General features: G+C 31.3%; 1 protein-coding gene across 3 annotated transcripts in view; it reads left to right on the plus strand.

Annotated features, from left to right (window-relative positions):
* The window catches only part of ArfGAP1 (ADP-ribosylation factor GTPase-activating protein 1), a 66,307-nt gene that overhangs the window by 22,901 nt on the left and 21,546 nt on the right, over positions 1 to 21,860 (plus strand). For 2 of the 3 annotated variants that reach the window (XM_035371746.2, XM_085819981.1), the window contains 5 exons: positions 1,424 to 1,501; positions 11,866 to 11,980; positions 14,926 to 14,982; positions 17,720 to 17,785; positions 18,086 to 18,145. In XM_035371746.2, coding sequence (XP_035227637.1) covers positions 1,424 to 1,501; positions 11,866 to 11,980; positions 14,926 to 14,982; positions 17,720 to 17,785; positions 18,086 to 18,145 — 376 coding nt within the window. The remainder of the gene's footprint in view (positions 1 to 1,423; positions 1,502 to 11,865; positions 11,981 to 14,925; positions 14,983 to 17,719; positions 17,786 to 18,085; positions 18,146 to 21,860) is intronic. The other variant, XM_035371747.2, reaches the window with a different exon arrangement.

Below are 21,860 nucleotides of genomic sequence, written 5' to 3' on the forward strand. Positions count from 1 at the left end.
TGTATGTGGTCAAAATTACATAAGGTTAATGGTCCATCATATAAGTAAGGTATTTGCAAGCTAATAGGTGGTTCTACAGTGTGTAATGAGGGGGATGTGCTAATCTTCTTTGACAGAAATGACATGCAAAAGATCTCATTGCAAACCTAGATGCACTCCTTGAAAGTTGTGTTTCACAGTTGTAATGTTTTATACCAGTAAGATAATATCAGTCTTTATCATCCATGGATGCCACAGATCTGATTTTAATGAGAAACCATAATCCATTAAAACAAAACTCTGCTAATAAAATGCATCCCAGATGTTAAAATGCTAGAGTGAAGGGAGGCTGCCTTGCTGTTGGATTCAGAGTTAAATTTGAGATAATTTATAGATAGTATCTTTTGAAAATAGAACTTCTTAAAATCTGTCTATTTAAAAGTTCTCTTGAAAAGTTAGTGATAGGCGAAAAGGAATATTAGATTCTTAGATTTCATCTCCCAGAGAAATGAGTAAAATCATTTATGAGGTAATCTAGTTTTTTAGCAAATGACTCTCACTTATGATTATTAATGACATTCAGATGGCACCTTAAAATTTTGTCAATTTCATATCTAAGCATTCTTTGCATGAAAAGATACAGATAAATAGCATAAATGTGGCATTTATATGTATCCTCAGAGTCATTACAGAACAAAATAATGAATGCATTTAAAATATAATTTATATTATAGTATGTTACATTTTTTACTCGTTCAATACATGTTTAAGTTCCTTATATTTTTTCCCTTAGTCAGACTCAAATGTCACCAACAACAGATTATTTTATTTTATTTTGGAGAGGATGCATCCTACCACCTGAAATACTCGCATCAGCAAGAAAAATGCAAATAAATTTAAAGAATAATAACTTTCACTCATTTCATGTAAAATGAAAAAAAGAAATAAATGTTTTTATGAAAAGTAATACCATAAACCAAAACATTTAATTTAAACATCAAAATAGCATTTGTAATACAGATATGCAAAAGTATAAAAAGCTGCAGTTTTTCTTACTTCAGTTGGGAAATTAAAAACTTTTAATATCATTAAGAATTCTTTTAAATGGATGTTTCCTTTCATCAGTCCAGCCAGGTAAAATTCCATGCAGTGACCTGTTATTGTTCGATGTTTCTTGCTTCATCATTTTGCAGGGAGCATGACAGGAAATGCTTGCAGTTTTAAGGATGGTGATTGAAACAATATTGAGATTTATTGCTTGAAAGGAAAAGTACAAAATTTTATTTGAATGTATATTTATCACTGGAAATATTTTGAACTAGATTTACGATATGCAGTGTTAAATCTTGATAAAGGTATATAAGATTATTTTATATTTGTTTGTTATATAGAATAATTTTCATTGTATACTTTAAAATCTTGAATTATAGTCTGGTTTTTAAAGTCTTCCAGATAAAAATGTGTCTTACCAAAGAGATGATTTCTTCAACAGAAAGCAGGAAGAAAATATGCAGAGACCAGAGTAAGTGTGTGTTTATTATATAGGTGATGATCTATATGTTTTCCTTTAGATCTGAATGAAAAGAATCTGATTGTTGTATGTCATGATATTTATCCAAGTTATTTTCATTATTGTTTCAATGATGTGGCTTTCAGCTTGAAATCTGTACCATTTCATAATGCATGGATATTTTCTGAATTACAGCTCAATATTTTACTTTTGATTGATCCCCCCCCATTTATTTCTAATTGTAACATAAAACTAAATTATGCCTTTAAATAAATCATCAAAATTAGTATAGCCATTGTCTAACTGTATTTTTTTTTTTTTTTTTTTTTTTTTTTTAATTTAAGCTACAAGTTAGGGGTTGGCATGATACCAGGAAAAGTCAGAGAATTTGAAAATTGACCAAAAAAACTCGGGGAATTAAAAATATTTTAGCCAGATTGTGTTAAAGTTGAATGCATTTAAAGGTGAATGTCATACGTGGATCACTTTCTTGGCAAATTATGTATCACGTGAGTGTTATTTCAGCATCCAGCGTAGAGTCATTTTTCACATTGTCAATCAGATTCTCTTTCAGAAATGCAAAGTAAGATTTCGGTAATCTACAGAGAGTATAATAAATCTTTCTCTATGTTGTATAATGCATGTGAACAAAAGAAAATTCTGCTTCTTGGTTTGAAGAGCATAAACTTTTGGATAATTCATTTTTCTGTTGTCATCTCCAGTTAAAAAATGTAGTAAGTGAAACTTTATAATCTTTTACACACTATTAAATACCAATTTTTAAACATATGTTTACTTAACATTCTTTCATATTTGCTTGTTAAAATGATAAGAATTCATGCAAAGCATTTTAAAGTTAAAAGAAATCTATTGATGCATTTTGAATCATATTAATATTGTTACGAAATGTCCAGGTGCGGTAAGATGGCTCCCCCGCAAAGCGGTTTTAGGGTTGTCATAAAATAGCAAGGAAGGCAGTGCTATCACATTTGGCGAGAAATTGTCCTTTTGGCGACAAAATTGGCGATATGCCATGGACGGATGGAGAACCTTCTGGAACGAATTCTTACCAGTTTAGCCCAGAATGTCCTCGAACACAAGCCGAAAGCTATATAAACCGTGCTAGTTTGCAGTCAGTGAGTGTGCCTCGTTTAGAGTGCGAGATAGTTAGTCTCGAGTTAATCAGTCTGTGCGGAGTCAATCGAGTTGACAGCCGGGCAGCAAGAGCCGAGTGGGTCGTCGAGTGCATCAAAAAAGTCTCTTTGTGTATTGTGGTTAGTGCATCGTCGAGAGAGTGTGTTGAGCTCCGGGAACGACTAAACCGAAGAGTCGGGAGCTGTGCTCTGTGTGTCATCGAGTGCATCGCGAGTTGTAGCGTGGTGAGTCTCAAGAGTACGTGGAGTTCCGAGAATGATCAAGCAGAGTCGGGAGCTGTACTTTGGTGCTTTGCAGGGAAGTTTCACCCGGAGAGCCTAATAACCTGAGGGCTGTGTCGCTGAGTTTCAGCATGTTTATAGCAAATCTTCGACGACTGTTTAAGCATGATATTGGACCTGTCCTGCTTAATATTGGCTAAATGTGTTTTGATGCTTCATCATCAAGTGTTGTCGTTATTCACTCCAAATCCTCACGAATCACCTACAAACGTGAAGTAAGAAAATAAGGTAACAACTGGTGTCAGGGGAAAAAAACGCAACGACTGGTGTCAGAAGTGGGATTTGCGAGTGAATGCCAGTGATCTGCCTGCAGAGGAAAGCCATGGCGGAGGAAACGACTTTGATGGACTTCTTGGCTGAGATGAAAGCCGGACAGGAAGAGATGAAAGCTGAACTGAAAGAGATGAAAGCCGAACTGAAAGAGATGAAAGCCAGATATGATAATAGCTGGATATAAAGAGATGACATCTGAGATAAAAGCCAGACTGGAAGAGAAGAAAGCCTGACAAGAAGGAAGAAATGTCGACAATGAAAAGGTGCGAGAGCAACTCCCAACAGGTGAAAGTGGAGTTTACAGAAGAGGGAGGCATAAAAAGACAATGTGGAAATGAGAGAAGTGGCAGTTGAAGAATCAAAGGATGAAGAAATAAAGGAATAGCTAATGAACTGTCTGAGAAAGATCCAGAAATGAAGGATGAAATATGTTACGAGATTAAAGACAGAGATCGAAAAGATGAAGAAATGAAAGATGGAAAGAAGTTTCTGATTCTCATGTGTCTGAAGGAGAGATAGAAGAAAGTGAAAATGCGACTGTCAAGATCATAGAAAGTGTTAATGAATTTATGAAGTCGCAGTTAGCGAGTATTGAACCATCTGAAAATGCATCTGATGCAGAGATGAGAGAAGTTGATGTGCAGCTTAAGCAGCGTACTTCTGTATTGCAGGAAAATTCATCCACTTCACAAACTGGGTGTGTACCTCATAGTGCAGGTTTTGCAGACAAGGACTTTATTCTAAACCTGGATACTTCTGCTTGTAAGACAACAAGGATTGGATTCTATTCAAGACCCTGGTGCAAACATCGGAACTGGCTTTCAGAAAATAGAGGTAAATGAACATGTACCAGCTGCTGAAAATACCGAGGAGAACTGTACACATGATGTAAACAAAATGTCTCAGATCTTCCTGTGGATAAAAGGACTGAATCTTAGACTGTGATATGCAAAAAAGAAATGTATCTGAGAACTGCAGTGGAAAAGTATTTGACCCGGTTATAAATTCATGAAGAGACTAAGACTGAAATTCTTTCTGAACTTTAATTTGTATAATTTAAAATTGTGATGTGTTTAATTTGTGTATGTAACTTGTACATAGTGTAAATATCTGTTTCTTTAGTTATGTTATTTATTTATACCTTACGTTTGTTTCATTACATTTTGTTCATATCGAATTAGGCTTCTGACCAAGGGTTGTACTGCCCGGGACATGCCGTCCTTGGGAGAGGGCAGTGTTACAAAATGTCCAGGCGCGGTAAGATGGCTTCCCCGCACAGCAGTTTTAGGGTTGTCGTAAAATAGCAAAAAAGGCAGGGTTGCTACATTTGGTGAGAAATCGTCCATTTGGAGACAAAATTGGCAATATGCCATGGACATATGGAGAACCTTCTGGAACGAATTCTTACCAGTTTAGCCCAGAATGTTCTAGTAATATAAGCCGAAAGCTATATAAACCCTGCTGATCCACAGTCAGTGAGTTTGCCTCGTCAAGAGGGCGAGTCAGAGTGCCTCGTCTAGCGAGCTGATAGTCAGTCATTGAGCGAGCATTTCGAAGTCTAGCGCCAAGTTGGTCGTCGAGTGCCTCAAGGAGTCTCTTAGTGTATCGCGGTTAGTGCGTCATCGAGAGAGTGTGTTAAGCTCCAGGAGCGACTAAACCGAAGAGTCGGGAGCTGTGTTCTGTGTATCGTCAAGTGCATTGCGAGTTGTAGCATGGAGAGTTGAGAGTACGTGGAGTTCCGAGAACGACTGAGCAGAGTCGCTGTCTCCAGTGTCATTGCCTGACAGTTTGAAGGCTGTGTCGCTGATTGTTCAAGCGTGTTTATTGTAGGTCTTCGACGACTGGAAAAGTGTTTTGGAGCTGTCCTGATTAATATTGGTAAATAAAGTGTGTTTGGATATTCCATCAAGTGCTGTCGTCATTATTCACTCCAAATCCACACGAACCCCGTACGAACGTGAAGGAAGAAAATAACATAACAAGTGGTGTCAGAAAAAAAACGCAACAATATGCATTATTAAAAAAAAAAAAACTGTGAAGCTTTTTAACATCATTGGTGGCATGGATATTTCATTATAATTGGACCTTTGAAATTATGCAAGAAAAAAATCTGATATTTTATGAATTATTATTTTTTAAAATTGACTTTGTTTCGTAAATGCCAATATAGTTATTTTCTCTGAACTTGATTTATTATTATAAATAAATTTTGTTTTCAAGAAACAATTGGTGGGTGGAACTCATGGCCAAATTCAGAAATAAACACATTAAATGTAACAGTATTTGCCCCCCCTTTTTTTCCCACATTTTGTGTAGTGAGAATAAGAATCAATCCTTCTCCTATTTGAAATTTCAGATTTTGCTCTGCTCCCCTCCCATTCTCGTACAAAAAAAAAAAAAATTTGTCCCCTCTTTAATACATGTGTTGTTTGTCATTTTGGAGTAACAATTTTATATTATTTTCAGTCTTCATATAATTAATTTTATTTTAATGTTATTCATATAATTTAATGTGGTTGCTCTGTTCTAAATTTATTTATTATTACTTTAATAATACTTTCAAATTTCAGATAATTTTCTCCAGAATACTTGTGTAACTAATTCTATCAGTATAATGACATACCATCATGAAATTTAGTACTCATATTTTTTACTTATATATGGTGCTAAATAAATACAAAATATTTAAATTTATTTTAAAATATTCTTAAATAGATCTAATTTTTTTCCTTTAGCTGTAAAATGTTTGCAAAAAAGCCATTTTTTAATCCTGATTCTAAATCTCAATTCTCAGTGCAGTCCATGGTTGCATCTTATTGAAGGAACTGTTAACATGGGAAGATGCACGTTTTGCCAAAAAAAAGTATTGTGCTTACTTGGGAAGAAAAGTAATTACATGTCACATAAATTGCTACAAGTATCCTTGGATGGACCAAATGCCTATCTTAAGTTCCTCTGAAATTTGTAAGAAAATTTAGATAATAATGATGGCTCATGTCATACGTTAGATATTGGGTCCTGTGTTTTGCTTGTCATTCACAATTTCTTGAGATGAGAGTTGAGAATAGAGCTGCTGATTGGAATCTAAGTGTATTATTTAAAGATGTGCATAGAGTATTTAAAGATAGACCTGCTTGGCTAAGCAGATTATATTACAATCACTAATTGTACAACTTTTGTGAAGTAAGATTGAGTGTAAACTTGTTGTGCAAACTTGTTGCTGACAGAACTATTGATATTTTTCCTCGTGGAAAAAATATATAGAATCATCTGAACTGTCAAAGACTGGGTTGGTTGAAAGATAGAAAAACTATTAAAGATAAGCTTCTTTTAGCAAAAATTTTTATTTTTGTTGTAGGAGTTCTATATCTATTTATAAAATCTTTTCAGATAATTAATCCTTTTATATGCAACTTTCCATAGTACGCTAAATCAGTTTGTCTCAAAATTTTTCAAAAGAGATTTAGTGCAAGAGGCAAAAGTTCCTCAAAACTGATAAAAGTAGATATTCTGGATTATACCTAGTGCAGACTTGCCAACTCTCCCGATTTAGGCGGGAGACTCCCGATTTTCGACCGCTCTCCCGCCAACCCGATTTACAATATATTTCTCCCGACTTTTTCTTATTGTTAAAATTTCTCACGATTTTTATGGAACTTGGCTTAATACTTTTTCATATGAACAAAAAAGTGATTTTGGACGTCCAAAGCAAATGAATTTTCTCTAGATTATATCTAAAACAAAACCTCGCGAATTAGACAACTTCTGCTCTGTGAGTGAGAGCATATACTTATCCAGAAACGTCCTTCACCAGTTCTCCAATGGGCATCGTGCTCCACTGCATGTTATCTGGCATATATTAGCCAATGAGGAAAAACAATTTATTTGTTTTTCCTCATTGGCTAATATATGGCTGTTATTTGGCTGTTATTTGGATGTTCTTTAGTTATTTCAGTCATTTTGTCCTGAGTTGTGTGAAAACACGTGCCTTCGGGAAATAGTTTTAGAAATTATCATCTTTTGTTATGTCTGCGAGAAAGGTGAAATACTTGTGTACGTTTCAAAAATCGTACACAGTTGACTTTTCTTCCATTATTTCCTCAAGGAAATGTAATAAATTTGCGCTGTGTACCGCCTGTCGTTGCGATTTTTCGATTTCGCATGGTGGAAGGGCGGTTGTTCTCAAACATATGCGTACACAAAAACACAAGGGCAATATGAGTTGTTTTGAATTAAATTCAATTTTTCTTTGGAAACAAAGGACTAAAAAGTTATTAATGCAGAATGTCTGTTCTCTGCCTTTTTACCTGAGCACAACCTGCCACTGAATGCGTCGGATCACGCTGCAGCTTTATTTAGAAAAACGTTTCCCGATAGTGAAATCGCTAAGAAATACTTAAGTGCAAGAACCAAAAGAGGTGCAATTGTTAAAGAAATGGATTTGAAAAATAAATCTTCAGTTATTGATTGCATTAAAACAGCTCCGTTCTGCCTCTCTACGAATGGAAGCAATAATACCGATTTAAAACTGTATCCAATTGTTGTTTCTTTTTTTAATCCAGAGTCTTCACAAATTGATTGCAGTTTACTTTCTGTCCCTACTTTAGAAGGACATTTGACAGGTTTTAATATAACACAGCTAATTATTAAAACTTTAAAAGAAAATGCAGTCCCTCTGGATAATTGCTTAGCACTTGGTGGCGATAATGCACCAGTATTGGTAGGCTTGAAGACTGGTGTTGCAGGCATCTTCAGAAAGGAAAATTCAGATTTGCAGATTATGAGGTGCACCTGTCACCTCTTAAATTTAGCAGCTGAAAAAAGAGTAGCTTCTTTACCAATAAATGTGGATGAACACATTGTTGATATTTATTATTATCTTGAAAGGAGTTCTAAAAAGGAGGAAAAATTGAAACAGGTCCAACAGCTGCATAACAGCAGTTTACAATTAGAAAACTTGGATGAGGTTATAAAATCAGCTAGGATTGACACCCAGTGGAGTTTAATTGGAAAACTGAAAGATGCTGATGGAATTTTAAAATATAGTGAACTGTCTAGAATTATGTTGGCCATCTTGACAGTTCCCCATAGTAATGCAGAGTGTGAGAGGATTTTCAGTGTTGTTGCAAAAACGAGGACTAAATTTAGATCTAATATTAGTGATGACACATTAGAAAACTGCTATTAGTGAATGCAGGCTTACGTGGCAATTGCTATGAACAAAATTATGAAGTTTCTTTCTTAAAGAAAGCAAAATCTGCCACTGTTTATACCATTTGTACGAAAACTGATTAAAGTTTTTTTTGTTTTTGTTTTGTTTTGTTTTGTTAAACGATGCAAGTAATAAAAATGTGTTTTATGTGTAGGTATTTTTGTGTTGCTTGCATTTAAGAATTAGTTACTATTTAAAGTTAATTCATCATTAAAAAAATTCATCATTAACGAGGACTAAATTTAGATCTAATATTAGTGATGACACATTAGAAAACTTTTATTAGTGAATGCAGGCTTACGTGGCAATTGCTATGAACAAAATTATGAAGTTTCTTTCTTAAAGAAAGCAAAATCTGCCACTGTTTATACCATTTGTACGAAAACTGATTAAAGTTTTTTTGTTTTTGTTTTGTTTTGTTTTCTTAAACGATGCAAGTAATAAAAATGTGTTTTATGTGTAAGGCATTTTTGTGTTGCTTGCATTTAAGAATTAGTTACTATTTAAAGTTAATTCATCATTAAAAACTATATTTTCCTCATTTAAAAAGTCTTTTTAACATTGTGAAAAATCTCCCGATTTTTTAAAAAAAAATCTCCTGATTTTTGAGTGTCATAGGTTGGCAAGTATGCTGGTGTAATATTTCAGGTGTGTATGTGCCCACCAGCGGCCGAGCGGTAAAGTCGCTGAACACTGGTAGTTCGGTCAGAGGTTCGAATCCTGTGAACGGGCTGGCTGCATGGGTGTTTTCGGTGTTTTCCCCATGTATAACGTGTATACGAGCCAGTTTCCATTAGAAAGTCCTCCACGAAGGCAACCCTTCCCTTAGGCAGATAGCCCTCGTGTGCTTTGCCATAATTAAATACACCACCAGGTGTGTATGTAGATATGAATATTGCTGCTGCTGCATGTTTAGTTGAAAGTGGAATGTGTCCTCCAAAGAAAAGAACTCAGAACTCAATACAGAAACCTTTTCATTAAGCTTGAATTAAAAAATTAAATGTAGTTTAAATTAAATTTTATAAATGTATTCCCATTTAAATGTAGTTTGATTAAACACATTACCTTATTAGATAATAAGCTCAAATTGAGAAAGGATGGGGAAGTTACTGAATATACTGTATGAAAGTGAATGGATAAATCTGCAGCTGCAAATAAATCAAAAGTGCAGTTTAAATAATTATTATTTAGATGTAAATGGTGTTTGGAAAGACTCTTTTGTTAACAATATTGCAATACAACTTGATCACTTTGTAAGAACTTGATTAATAATTCAGATTTTGAAGAACTTTGGAGTATTGTAAAACTCATTCTAGTTTCATGACATGGGAATACTACAGTGGAAAGTGGTTTCTCAGTTAATGATGTTGGTGGAAAACCTTCAGGAAAATTCTTTAAGAGCAATGCATGCTGTTTTGTGTTGTCATTAAAATAAATTGAGGTGTGATGAATATTAACATAATTTCTAATATGCCAGATCTGCTCATGTTGCAGATCATCAAGCACTCAAAGAAAAAAAGCTGTGTGATAGTAAAGGTAAAAATCATTAGAAAGCACAAGCACAGAGTAAAATTTTAGCATTTAAAAAAAAAAAAAAAAAAAAAAGTAGCTGAGATATTTCTTCACTTGAATTGCAAATTCCAGGATTAAAAAAGCAAATCGAGTTTTGTGCAGATCTTTAATTAATATTTTTTCTATTAATGTTTTGTTTAAATATTCTGCCCCTTAGGAACATCAGAAACACTTTTCTTATCCATGTATCAGTTTATTTTATTTTTGTTTGTTTGTTTGTCTTCAATTCTCGTCAAATATAGTATTTAAGTTGTATTAAATATGTTTATATTAAAAGTTTTCCATCAAAAAACTTTAAAAAAAAATATTTTTTTTACATTTCAGAATGTAGTGACTCTCCTAATATTACAGGAGTGATTGTTTAGCACTTATATGTTATTTAGTAGAATAAATAACTGCTTTCTCATAACAATTTTGTAAGCAATAACTTCTATTCCAGAATTTATTTATAACACTTTTTAAAATAGTAAAACTTTGTCATTCATGACATTATAATATTTACACAATTAATAGTGGGAAAAAATCCACTGTTTAAAAGTTTATGCACTGCATTCAAAAATCAACGAATGTCATTTCTGATTTTGTTTATTACTTAGATGAAATGTATTGTAAGTATTTCATTTCTTTTGTAAATGTACGTTTTCATACATGTAAAATTAATTTTTAAGTTATACTTTTAACTAATTATATTTGTGCCAACATTATAATAAATGTCTTTCAATGTCAGTGATTGCAAATATTTCAGATGCACTAACAATACTCTTTTCATGTAGTTAAAAAAGGAATTTATTTATACTTAACTAATTTTGTGATACAATTGATTTCTGAAGAGAATGGTGGTTTAGTATGCAAATATTAAATAGAAAGTTTTCATTGTTTGCCAGAAACTTAATTTAAAAGTTATTGAGAACAAACACCTCCCATTTATTGTAGTTCTAATAGTAATGTTTTAGAAATTCAAAATAAGGTTATTTTTAATTTAAGGTTTTTTAATTAATATTTTTTAGCAAGTCGTAAATAATTGGCAAATTTTTATGTTTTCAAGTAGTACCATAATTAATTTATCCACATCTCAGCTAGTGCATACATGTGGCTAGATTGAATTTTTTTTTAAATGTACCTGGAAAACTAGAAAAGTCAGGGAATTTCATTCTCCTTTTTCAGTGGCAAGCCTGTAAGGTTGGTATTGGGAATCTGATGATTTTTTGATTAAAATAACACCACAAAATATAAATTATTATGTATCAATAGAATAAAGTAATAAAGTATACAATGCCATTCCTCTCTTAAACTTTTTTTTAATTATCTGTGAAGAAGACTGTTTTTTCAGCTCATTGGCGGCAATACTGCAGTTTTTGAGGAGCAGTGGTTCCAGCAAAATAGGGTAGCATTAGTACTTCGAGAGAATTAATTTTTCAATAAATGTTTCCTATCTATGTAATTTTCTAAAGGAGGAAACATTTTTTTCTTTAGATTTCTCAGTGCAGTCTAAAGTCTTAAGTGTACATTAATAAATTTAGAAGTATGTATGAATTGAGGTAACATTAAAAAAACAGTAGCAGTTGTATCAATCAATATAATACAAAGACCAATGTATATTGGACCAAATATTGTACTAATGACAAAGAGCATTTAAAAATAAGAAGCTGAATAGAATAATAATATTATTATAATAAATAGCATTATGCATGTTATTGTTTTATAAAATAAATAAATGTTTGAATTCCACTTCATAGTTGTTGGCTTTAATCTTAGAATTGCCAGTTTTTCATTGCCCATTCTGTATTATTGCATAAAGAGATGCTGCAAGGAAATTTCTGTATGTTGAGTTTCAATTAACTTAATATCTCATAATAGTCATTAGGATCTTATTATCATAATAGTGACATTCCTCCAAACCAAGGTGGAAGGTACACTGGTTTTGGTTACACAATGGCAGCACCACCAAGAAGTCATTCTCAAGAATTTGTGGATGGGGCATGGTCTTCTTTATCAAGTGTAAGTTTAATGAAGTGTATGTTTAAAATGAGAACCTGATATCTGATTCATTTGTAAAATGTAAATCTAAAAATGTAATCATTGTATTAATTTCTACTTTGAAGTTGTCACTTATATTGCAAACCTAATTATTCCTGTGCAGTATAACTAACTTTTGGCAAAAATTATAATATAAATATTTATTATAATGGAATTATTTATTAATTAGAAAGGAAATGTTTTGAAGATAAATTAGCAACATATCTTGCATTTGTTTAAAGTAGCAAATTTTGTATGTTTTAAGTACTGAAATTGATTTTGGTTTAGAAACTGCTTGAAGTACTGTATTAGCCAGAATATGAGATTATACCATCCTCACTCCTCTTTAAATTTCTCTTTTAAAAACATATCTATATTATATAACTACCCTAACATTAATATATCATTTATCTCTTAACTTTTAGGTTAAAGCAAGGATATGTATTAATTTTATCTCAAAATATAATACTTAATTAATTTAATTATCTTTTTTTATAAAGCACTTGTGGTATATTAAGCTAATATCAGTGAGTTTCATTTTTCTCATGCAAGCTCCCCCCCTTTCAATGTATGATATGATTCTTTCAGTGCTAGATTCCCCCCTTCCCAAAAAAAAATTTACTGACATTCACTATGTGATGAAATTTGTCTCAAATGAATATGAAAATGTAATATCATCAGATGCCAACTGACCTGGCAGCATGAGTAAAATCAAAAGTTTTTTAGGTGGTCTAATTATTTCAGAAGGTTCATGGCCAAAATCTCCTGGTTTGGGGCCTTTTTGAGAGAAAAAGCCTGTGCTAACAAGTTACACACTGTACAGAAAGTGAAAAGGCATTTGATATGAAATTACAGCAGTTAGTAGCAATTTCTTGCAGATCACTTTTATAAGCATAAAGCTTTACATTTGAATGTGAAGCTTCACTAATTACCATCTTTTCTAGTATCAGTATATATCTCATAGTACAAGGTTATGTAGTCACTAATAACATGTTCAAAACGTAATAGTCTTTGAGAAATTGTATTTTTTCATGGCTCTAATACCAAAAGAACCACCACAGAACACCTTAAAAAGTGCAGATGTTATTTCATTGTCTTGTTTTAAAGCCACTAAATTATATACAGTCAAAAGTCGTTAATCCGGACTCGTCGGGACTTCGGCGATTCCGGATTATAGATCATCAGTTTAAATCTGGTAATATAGCATGCAGAAATTATAAAATTAAAAATATGTAACCGTAATTTATGAAATAAAGAACAATTATGATCTAAAGGGTATCAAAATGTACAAAAAGAAAAAGCTTAATATTTATTTGTTTACTTTATTAAACATTTCTTTCAATGTAAGTTGTTTAAGTTCCTTCGTTTCCTGTGATAATACTTTCTCTTTAATTCTATCAAACAGACATAATTTCTTGTTTAGTTACAAAGTTCCGCTGTTCAAGTCCTATAATTGCTGAGTCGAGAATACCGACTAATTTGTCAATCAAAATTTTTTGTTTTCAATAACGTCTACGTCACTTTCTTCACTATCGGAAGCGAATTATAATGACGAGGAACTTGATTTAAATCATATCAAAGACTGAGTACATCGAGATGAAATACTACATTTAGTAAGGAATTATAAGCCAAATAAAATAAAAACATCTGCCCTGAAGATAAGGATAGTGCTGGCAGATCAACTTCCAATTCATAGCGTGCCGCATCATTTCCCTCCCCCCGCAGAGCAGCGTGAAATTGATAAACATATTTCGGAATGATTAGATCATCAAAGGATATGCCTTTATCCTTTTTTTTTTTTTTTTTTTTTTTTTTTTTTTTTTTTTTTTTTTTTGCAGCAATTCCACTTGCTGTTTAATGGACTTCGAAACATACTTTCGCTTTGTAGATTCTTTACATATTAGTAAATATATATCGAAAATTCTATTTGACATAATCGAAAGTTCAAGCTTACTTTTATAAAATTGCTCTAACAGTCTGCAAAAAATAATAAGCCGGATCCAATTCGAAGATTAAGGAACAACGCAATCTGAAACATTAACTGAATTAAATAATTTTAGCTTAGCTTATACCGTCCGTTATACATTAAAGGCACATGCGTAAACGTATTATGCGCATGCGCACACGCATATTCGCAGCCGTAAAGTAAAGGTCTTACGCGCACACGTAAACGCTTATGCGCATGCGTCAACGCTTTGCATGCGCAGGAAGTTTGTAGCTTTGAAGTCCGGATTATAGATCATTCTGGATTTTGGGTGTCCGAATTAACGACTTTTGACTGTATTGATCTATCACTTGGTAATTTTTATCTGAGTTAAATAAGTAAACTTAAAAGAGGGGTAAAAAATGTTAAATTTTCAAGTAGAAAATAGTTTTGATTAGTATTCATAGTTTTACAGTTGATGAGTTTTACAAAATTATAAATATGCTTGAATTTCAGCTTGACAATCTGCTTTAAACAATACTTGATAATGTAGATTTTGTTTTCTTATGTTAATCAAGAAGTTTTTTTGTTTTTTTTAAGGAACTGAGCTTTCCCGCAGTTGAGAGTTACATGTGGCTAAGAATGCAATGGCTCCTCCAGTCCATTCGTGGCCAAGTTAACTGTATCTTGGCTTGAAAAATGTAAAATTTATTTCATATAATCAGTTTCTTCCTTTGATTTACTTTGGAAGGAAGAATAAATTGTTTAACATTATTTTATAGAAATCTCTGCAAAGCAGAGCTAGAAATTAGGTTAATACTCGGTACAGAAAAATTATTATAAACAATTTTTACCTAGAAAGGAAGCTATGTAAATTAAAATGAAGAATGATGGAGCTATTGCTAATTTGTTTTAATTCTGAGTTGCGTATTTTATGTCTTACATATGTGTGTGTTTATATATTAATATTTGTGTATCATATGTTTTCAATTTATATTTTTAGGGTTGGTCATCTTTTACTTCTGGAGCTACTAAATTTGCTTTTAAAGCTTCTGAAAGTGTAAGTATAGGTTTATAACTTGTTTTGCAATATTGTATAGACATATAGAACTGAAAATATAGAAAATACATGAGGGCATGAGATCAAATGAGAATTTTGAAGCTGAACATGATTATATGCATAAATTTTCATAGATAAGTTCAACTAAAGTAATTTTATACAAATGTTTACCTTTAATTGGACATCTTGTTTTTTAAATGCACTTTTATTTAAATCAATCAGGTTAAAAACTAGAAAAATTATTCTTATGAACTGCATTTATTGATCTTAAATTGCTTGGTCTGTTACTGATTAAAGTTTATGGTTAAATCTTAGGCTTTACTAAATGGCAACATACTGGCACATGGAAGATAAAATTGTTTTATTTGAGGCACTGGCAATACACTGCTTTTGACTAGCAAAGTCTGTTGATTATAATATGTTACATTTGGTCAAATGGCAACAATTTGGACATATAAAAAATCTTTATTTTGAACAGTGTTGCTACTATTTACTTTCAAATTTCTGAGCATATTAATAAAAAATTCACCGAATTTGTATAAAATACAAAATGAATCAAAACCAAATATGAAATTCAAAATTCTTATTTAAGATGCACATGTTTGGGTGGAGGGCTAAAAATGTGATAGGTCTAGCTATCTCAATTTTTCTGCAATGACAGGCATATACAAACGTGCATATGTATAGATTCTTCATTATTTGATATTAAAGATGTTGTGTATGAAAATTAAACTGATTTAGAATTGAGATGCATATTAAACTGTGGTATTGTAGAAATGAGGCCTTAGATTTCAAACATTTATAAAGTTCTAGTTGGTCTGTCTAAATTATGCTTTAATTATTCATTCTTAATTTTGTAAAACACAAATAAATTGAATTTAAATGCACAAATAAAAATTTTTGCCATTTGAAGATCATTTTTAAGATTGAAGGGATTTCAAATTGTGATATGTATTTGACTTCATACTAAGTAAAATAGCTTTAGTTCTCAAGCATTTTACAGGGTTGTAGTCAATTTATCTGTCCACCAAAATTTTATCTTAAAAGTAAATTGGATGTAAATGCATTTAAAAAATAAGCACTGATTGCATTATACAGGCTTACAATAAGAGGGAAAGGGGAGGAACTTTCTGAAAATTTTAAACTGTTGATAGTGTTGATTTGGATGCTGAATTCAAGAAAAGCATTAAAAATTATACATTACATACTATTTTTTAATTAACCTTGTAAGGATCCTAAGTTTTACTAACGTTTATTTTATTATAAAACTGTACTATCACTTCTTATTTTCTACTTCTGGCCAGAATTAAATGCTTTAACTTGTTTATGCAAATTGGCTTGCTAACGCCCAAGTATTTAAGTTGTGGCTTTTTGCCAAGAGTTAGAGAGAGAAGGAGATTTAGGACGCGAATCGCTTGCCACTACAAGTTTTCACTCGGTTGCTCTTTGCCTTTAAGGCTTGATATTTGAAAACATATTGTAGTTTCAGCAGCTCGACGTACTATATACGTATCCTTTTAAATAAAGGCCAGTCTTAGTGCTAGGCATTTGTATACTAATTAAAAGTTAGCTCTTAGTTAGAGTTTTAGTTAGTAGTTTTATATTTTTACGTTCAGACCACAAGTGGTTGGTTTCTGTATCCCGAAGTATGGGAGTACCTGTAAAGTAATAGAGAATAAAGGGTTCAGTATACCCTTTCTGCTTGTGTCGTCTATTCCACACAATCTGGAACAGAACTTAAGTAAGTTCCCTGTTCTTATTCAGGATAAGTATGTTTCCGAAGCAAGTGAAAAAACATACATCTCCTGACACCCTTACATTTTTAGTTACTAATTATGTTAGTTACTGACAGTAGTTATTAAAACACACAGTGTAGGCTTCTGTGATTTTCTGTGTGGTTTTAGATATAGCAAAGAAAAACATCATGATTTTTATGTGATAGAAATATGGTAAGAAATTAATAAATAAGTTCTGCCTCCTGTTTGTTAATTACCTAATAAATAATCTTATGAGTTTCAGATAGACCACTAGGCATTAATTGTACATTGCTGCTTTTCATCTGCTATCAAATTGTAGAAAATATGTAAAAAAATATATAATTTCACACTGTGAGCCCTAATTTTTCCTAAAATTTTTTAAACAGATACATACAATAGAATTATACTCATTTGACCTGTAATAGATTGCCCTGACTATCAAAATGTTTTTAAAGTAATGTCAACTTTTACTGATAAGTTAAATTTTTGATTACTTGAAGTTGTTTTGCTTATTCTTAGATTGTTGAAGAGCTTTCTCAAGCTTCAGTAAGCCAAAACTCCCTACATTTCTTTTTATTTTTTATCCTTATCAATGTTTGTTTGTAATTAGCAATATTGGGGAGTATTCTTAGTTAACTTATACTACTACTTTTCACGAAAATCCGATTTTGCTGATACCTAGCTATATAATTAATGTAATGTGAATCCAATTTTGCTGATACCTTAGCTATATAATTAATGTAAACATTCTGAGATCAGTACTTACTGTTATACTTTCCATTTTTTGTTCCTCCCCCCCCCCCCCCCGGCTTTAAATTTTTCAATGAAAGTGCTCTTGTGTTTGACATTTTAAGGAAGAGGAGTTAGCTGAAAGGAAAATTATAATTAATCTCTTGGAAATGGAGAGTTTACTATAAATTATTTTATAGCCATGTGTTGCCCTTACATAAAAATGTAAAATTATTGTTTTCTTTTCCTAGGCTGTTAAATTAAGCTCTATTGCTACACAGAAAGTAGTAGAACTGTCAGAAACTGTAAATGAAAAGGTAGTTGATTTCTGTCTTATGATAATATGTAACTTAAATTAGCTATTTTTTAATGTGTGCATTGTTCATATATTTGCAGTTGTAAATATTATTTTTATTTAAGAAAAGAGAAATATTTGTATGGTTTTTCATTTTTAAAATTTAAATTATTGCATGTACATTTTTAATTGTTTTGATTTTATATGAATTATTTATTTCTCTGGGTTTTAGATAAGTCCTTTAATTTTTATTTTTAAATTAGCATGATTTATTGCATGTAAAATTTTGGTTTACTTTATTTGCATTTCAATAATATGCTAGGTAAAAGAAGGAAGCTTAGTTGAAGACTTACAATCCCAGGTTACAAATATTAGTACTAAGGTATGTGGTAATTTATAATTATCATTCTAAATCTTATTTTCTTAATATATTATATTGCATTCTTTACAGCAGTGGTATTCAATCTATGGGTCACAATTCCAGGGCAATGGGGATGAAAAACTGTAAATAAATTTTTCTGAATGCAAATATATCATTCACAGACATTTTGATGAAAAATATTCTTTTAAGATGTGAAATTTGATTTAATTCTAGAAAGATAACTTCATTTTTGAACAACCACTTCTAAGAGATAGATTCTGCCTCTTTGAAATTGTTGTTCTAAAATCTAGTATGGTTTGGATATGGCTTGTACAACATTGTGTACTATATGTGTATCACAAGAACAGCTTTTGACAAATAGTGTGCGACTGCCTATTGCCATAGAAATGAGCCCTAACCCATTTGCACACTTAATTACAAATTAGCTTTTCTTAAACTTTCTATTTCCTATGGTCAGCATTCACCAGAGAGAAAATAACAATGAAACATTCATTTGGCTTATTCTAACTTGAAGTATACTAACCCTGTTGCTATAGCAACCACCACCATTAATACTAAATATAACGTTGAGAGTATAGACAGACAGTAACACTGCTTTCTTTTTAAAAGGGTTGTGCATGTACACGAATGGTGAGAATGCAAATTTTATATATAATCAATGTGGCACATTTGTGAGTATAATTAATGTTTTATGTAAAGTTTTGAATTTAACTTCATATTTGGGTTAAAGACTGCTTTTTAAATTAAAAATTTTATATTTCCTCATGGATAAGTGGCTAAAATATAAACAGACAGTTACAGAAAAATGACTGGAACACTTCGATTTCAGCTGTTTAACTTTAGACCCTGACCAAATATTAGCCAAATATTACAGACTTTTGCTTCTACAGAGTCGAGACATAAAGAAGTAAAAGCAAATAAATGAGTTTATAAAATATTTTTTTAATGGATTAAAGATGATGAATCAAGGGTTAGATGTATTCTATACTTGGCAATGCTGTCAGACGAGTTACTGAAACCAAATAGACTGCACAGGAATCTATGCACTAAACACTTAGAATCCAAAGATGACTGCATTGAATTTTTTCTGAAAAAAGAAATCAGGCATTTGAAATGTAAGCAAAACGTTTGTCTGCTTTTATAATTATTTTTTTAAAAAAAATTGGATGTTTCTTACTCAGTGCTATAATATAATATAGCTAAAACTGGTAAGTCATATATAATTGCTGAAGAATTAATAGCTCTGTCAACCCAGGATATAATAGGCATTATGTTTGATGAAAAGGAAAAGCAACATATAAATCTAGTACCATTCACTGATGCAACAATTGGTCACAGAATATACAAAATGGCAGATAATTGGGAAATCAAACTATAAATCAGACTTCAGAAAAGCAAACTTTTCAATCTTCAATTGAATAAATACACTGATTGCCAGATTGCTGCACAACTAATTTGTTTTGCAAGGTATGAATAAAAAAGAAATTAAAAAAAATTCTTTTTTTGCAAGAAACAAGAAAAGATTATAGAGAAAATAAATCTTTAAATTGGTAAAGTTTTACATCACAGGAAACAATATTTCCTGGGGACATTGTGTGGGGGTGTGCAGTGATGGAACTTGTGCCATGACAAGAAAACACGGTAAACTTCTAGCCCAAATTAAACAAGTCTCTCCTAGTTTAGCATGGGATTACCGTATGATTAATAGAGAAGTACTTGTATAGAAAAACATGCCTCAGTATATTAGAGTTAAAATAATAAATTTTATAAAGACATGTCCTCTGAACTCAAGGATTTTTTTTTTTTTTTTTTTTTTTTTTTTTTTTTTGAACATCAGCAGCTTTTTTTTACATACAGAGTACATTGGCTTTCAAGAGTTAGGTTCCTAACAAAACTATTTGAACATAAAGATGAAGTGATTGTGTTTTTAAATGATGATGACAAAAAATTTTTACACTTTTTAACTGTTGAAGAATGGCTATAAGCTTACTTAAATGATATTTTTGACAAATTAAAAGAGTTGAATTTAAGTCTTTGAAGAGAACAATTAAATATATTTATAGTTAATTGTAAAATTAAAGCTTTTATGAAGATAACTGATTTGTGGTGCTCATACTTCAAGCAAATTAATTTTGCAGCATTTCCTACTTAAAATTTTGTTATAAAAAAGAAACTAAAAGTATTCATTCAGTTATTAAAGATATAACAACTCACTTAACAGATCTTAAATCTTAATACTTGCTTTCCAGAAGAATTTTCTGGTTCTGAATGGAACCAAAATCCCTTTCGATGCGTATTACCAAAAAATGTATCATTTCATTTAAGGAGAAAACTAGCTGAGTTATCATCTGATGGAAAATTAAAATTTGTTTTCAAAGAGCTTGAATTGAACAATTTTTGGCTTAAAGTTAAAACTAATATCCATATCTGTTTGATGCACCTCTAAAAGTATTATTACTATTTGCCTCATTTTATGTATGTGAGATGGGATTTTACCAATTTCTCTAAAATATATGTATTGGAACAAATTAGCTGTAGAGTCACTTTTAAGACTTAATTTGAGCAAAACAGAGCCAGAAATGTCACTACTTTTAAAGAAGAAACAGGCTCATAGATCATATTAATGTTTTCTTTTTGTAATTTTTTTCAAACTTACATTTTTTTAAAGTTCCTATGTGTCATATACAATGTTTTAATCTGAACTTATAAATGATTAATGCTAGTCAATTTTTCAACTCAGTAACTCCTGTTAGCCCAAAGGGCATTAGTCCAGAAGGGCTATTAATTTCATTTTGGCATTTTGTGACATTTCACTTTTCAAATTGTTGCCACTAAATATTATCACCCTGTATTATATTTAAAGAAATAAAGTAATTAAGAATTTGCATAAATGTATGTATGTTTCTTGCATTGTGATAAAACAACGGTACCTAGAGCCATCAAATTTTGAATAATGTAAGTCTCCACCCAATCGGCATCTGGAAGCCCAAATATGGAATTTGTTTTATTATCTACATCATATTTTCTAAAGCGTTTATGAGTTTTTGATTAAGAAACTCAACGATTTTAAAGCTAGCAATGGCAACACTTGAAATTTTTTTTTTTTTTTTTTTTTTTTTTTTTTTATCTAGCACACGAGACTGTGTATCAGAAGTTCTAAAGATATGCTCTTTTAAATATTTTGTGATATTGCTGTTAAATTGAATTTTATCGTTTAAATTCAAAGAACATGATATTTAATAAGGCTACACACATAACGTGAAGAAACGCCCCTTTAGGCATAATATGAAATTTGAAAGCTTCCAGTTTTTTTTTAGACAGTTAAGTGTTTCAATCTAAACATAAAATTTTTCCCTAATATATTTCTGCTAATATTGTCTGCTATCAATTTAGTTGCTTACCCAGTTTATTGGAGAAAAGGATCTCATGTTTTGAAGCAAACTTCTTTAATGTTACATATATAAAATTTAAATTCTTCTAATTGTTGATACAGAATATTGCAGCACATAAAGAGATATTCTGATAGTGTAATATTAGGGGAAATATTAGTAGACAGTAATTAATTTAATAATTTTTTCTCTTTTTGTATATGTCTATGCTCTTCATATTAAGTTCATATTTACTTTTAGTCACCAAGTAATGTCTCTCACTACCCATTTTCATGATGTGCAGTGATAGTGAACTAAATAGTAGTAATATAAAACTGCCCTTAAAG

This window comes from Stegodyphus dumicola, chromosome 7 (genome assembly GCF_044657685.1).
Source record: "Stegodyphus dumicola isolate Sdum_Otavi_A_Nest chromosome 7, ASM4465768v1".
NCBI lineage: Eukaryota > Metazoa > Arthropoda > Arachnida > Araneae > Eresidae > Stegodyphus > Stegodyphus dumicola.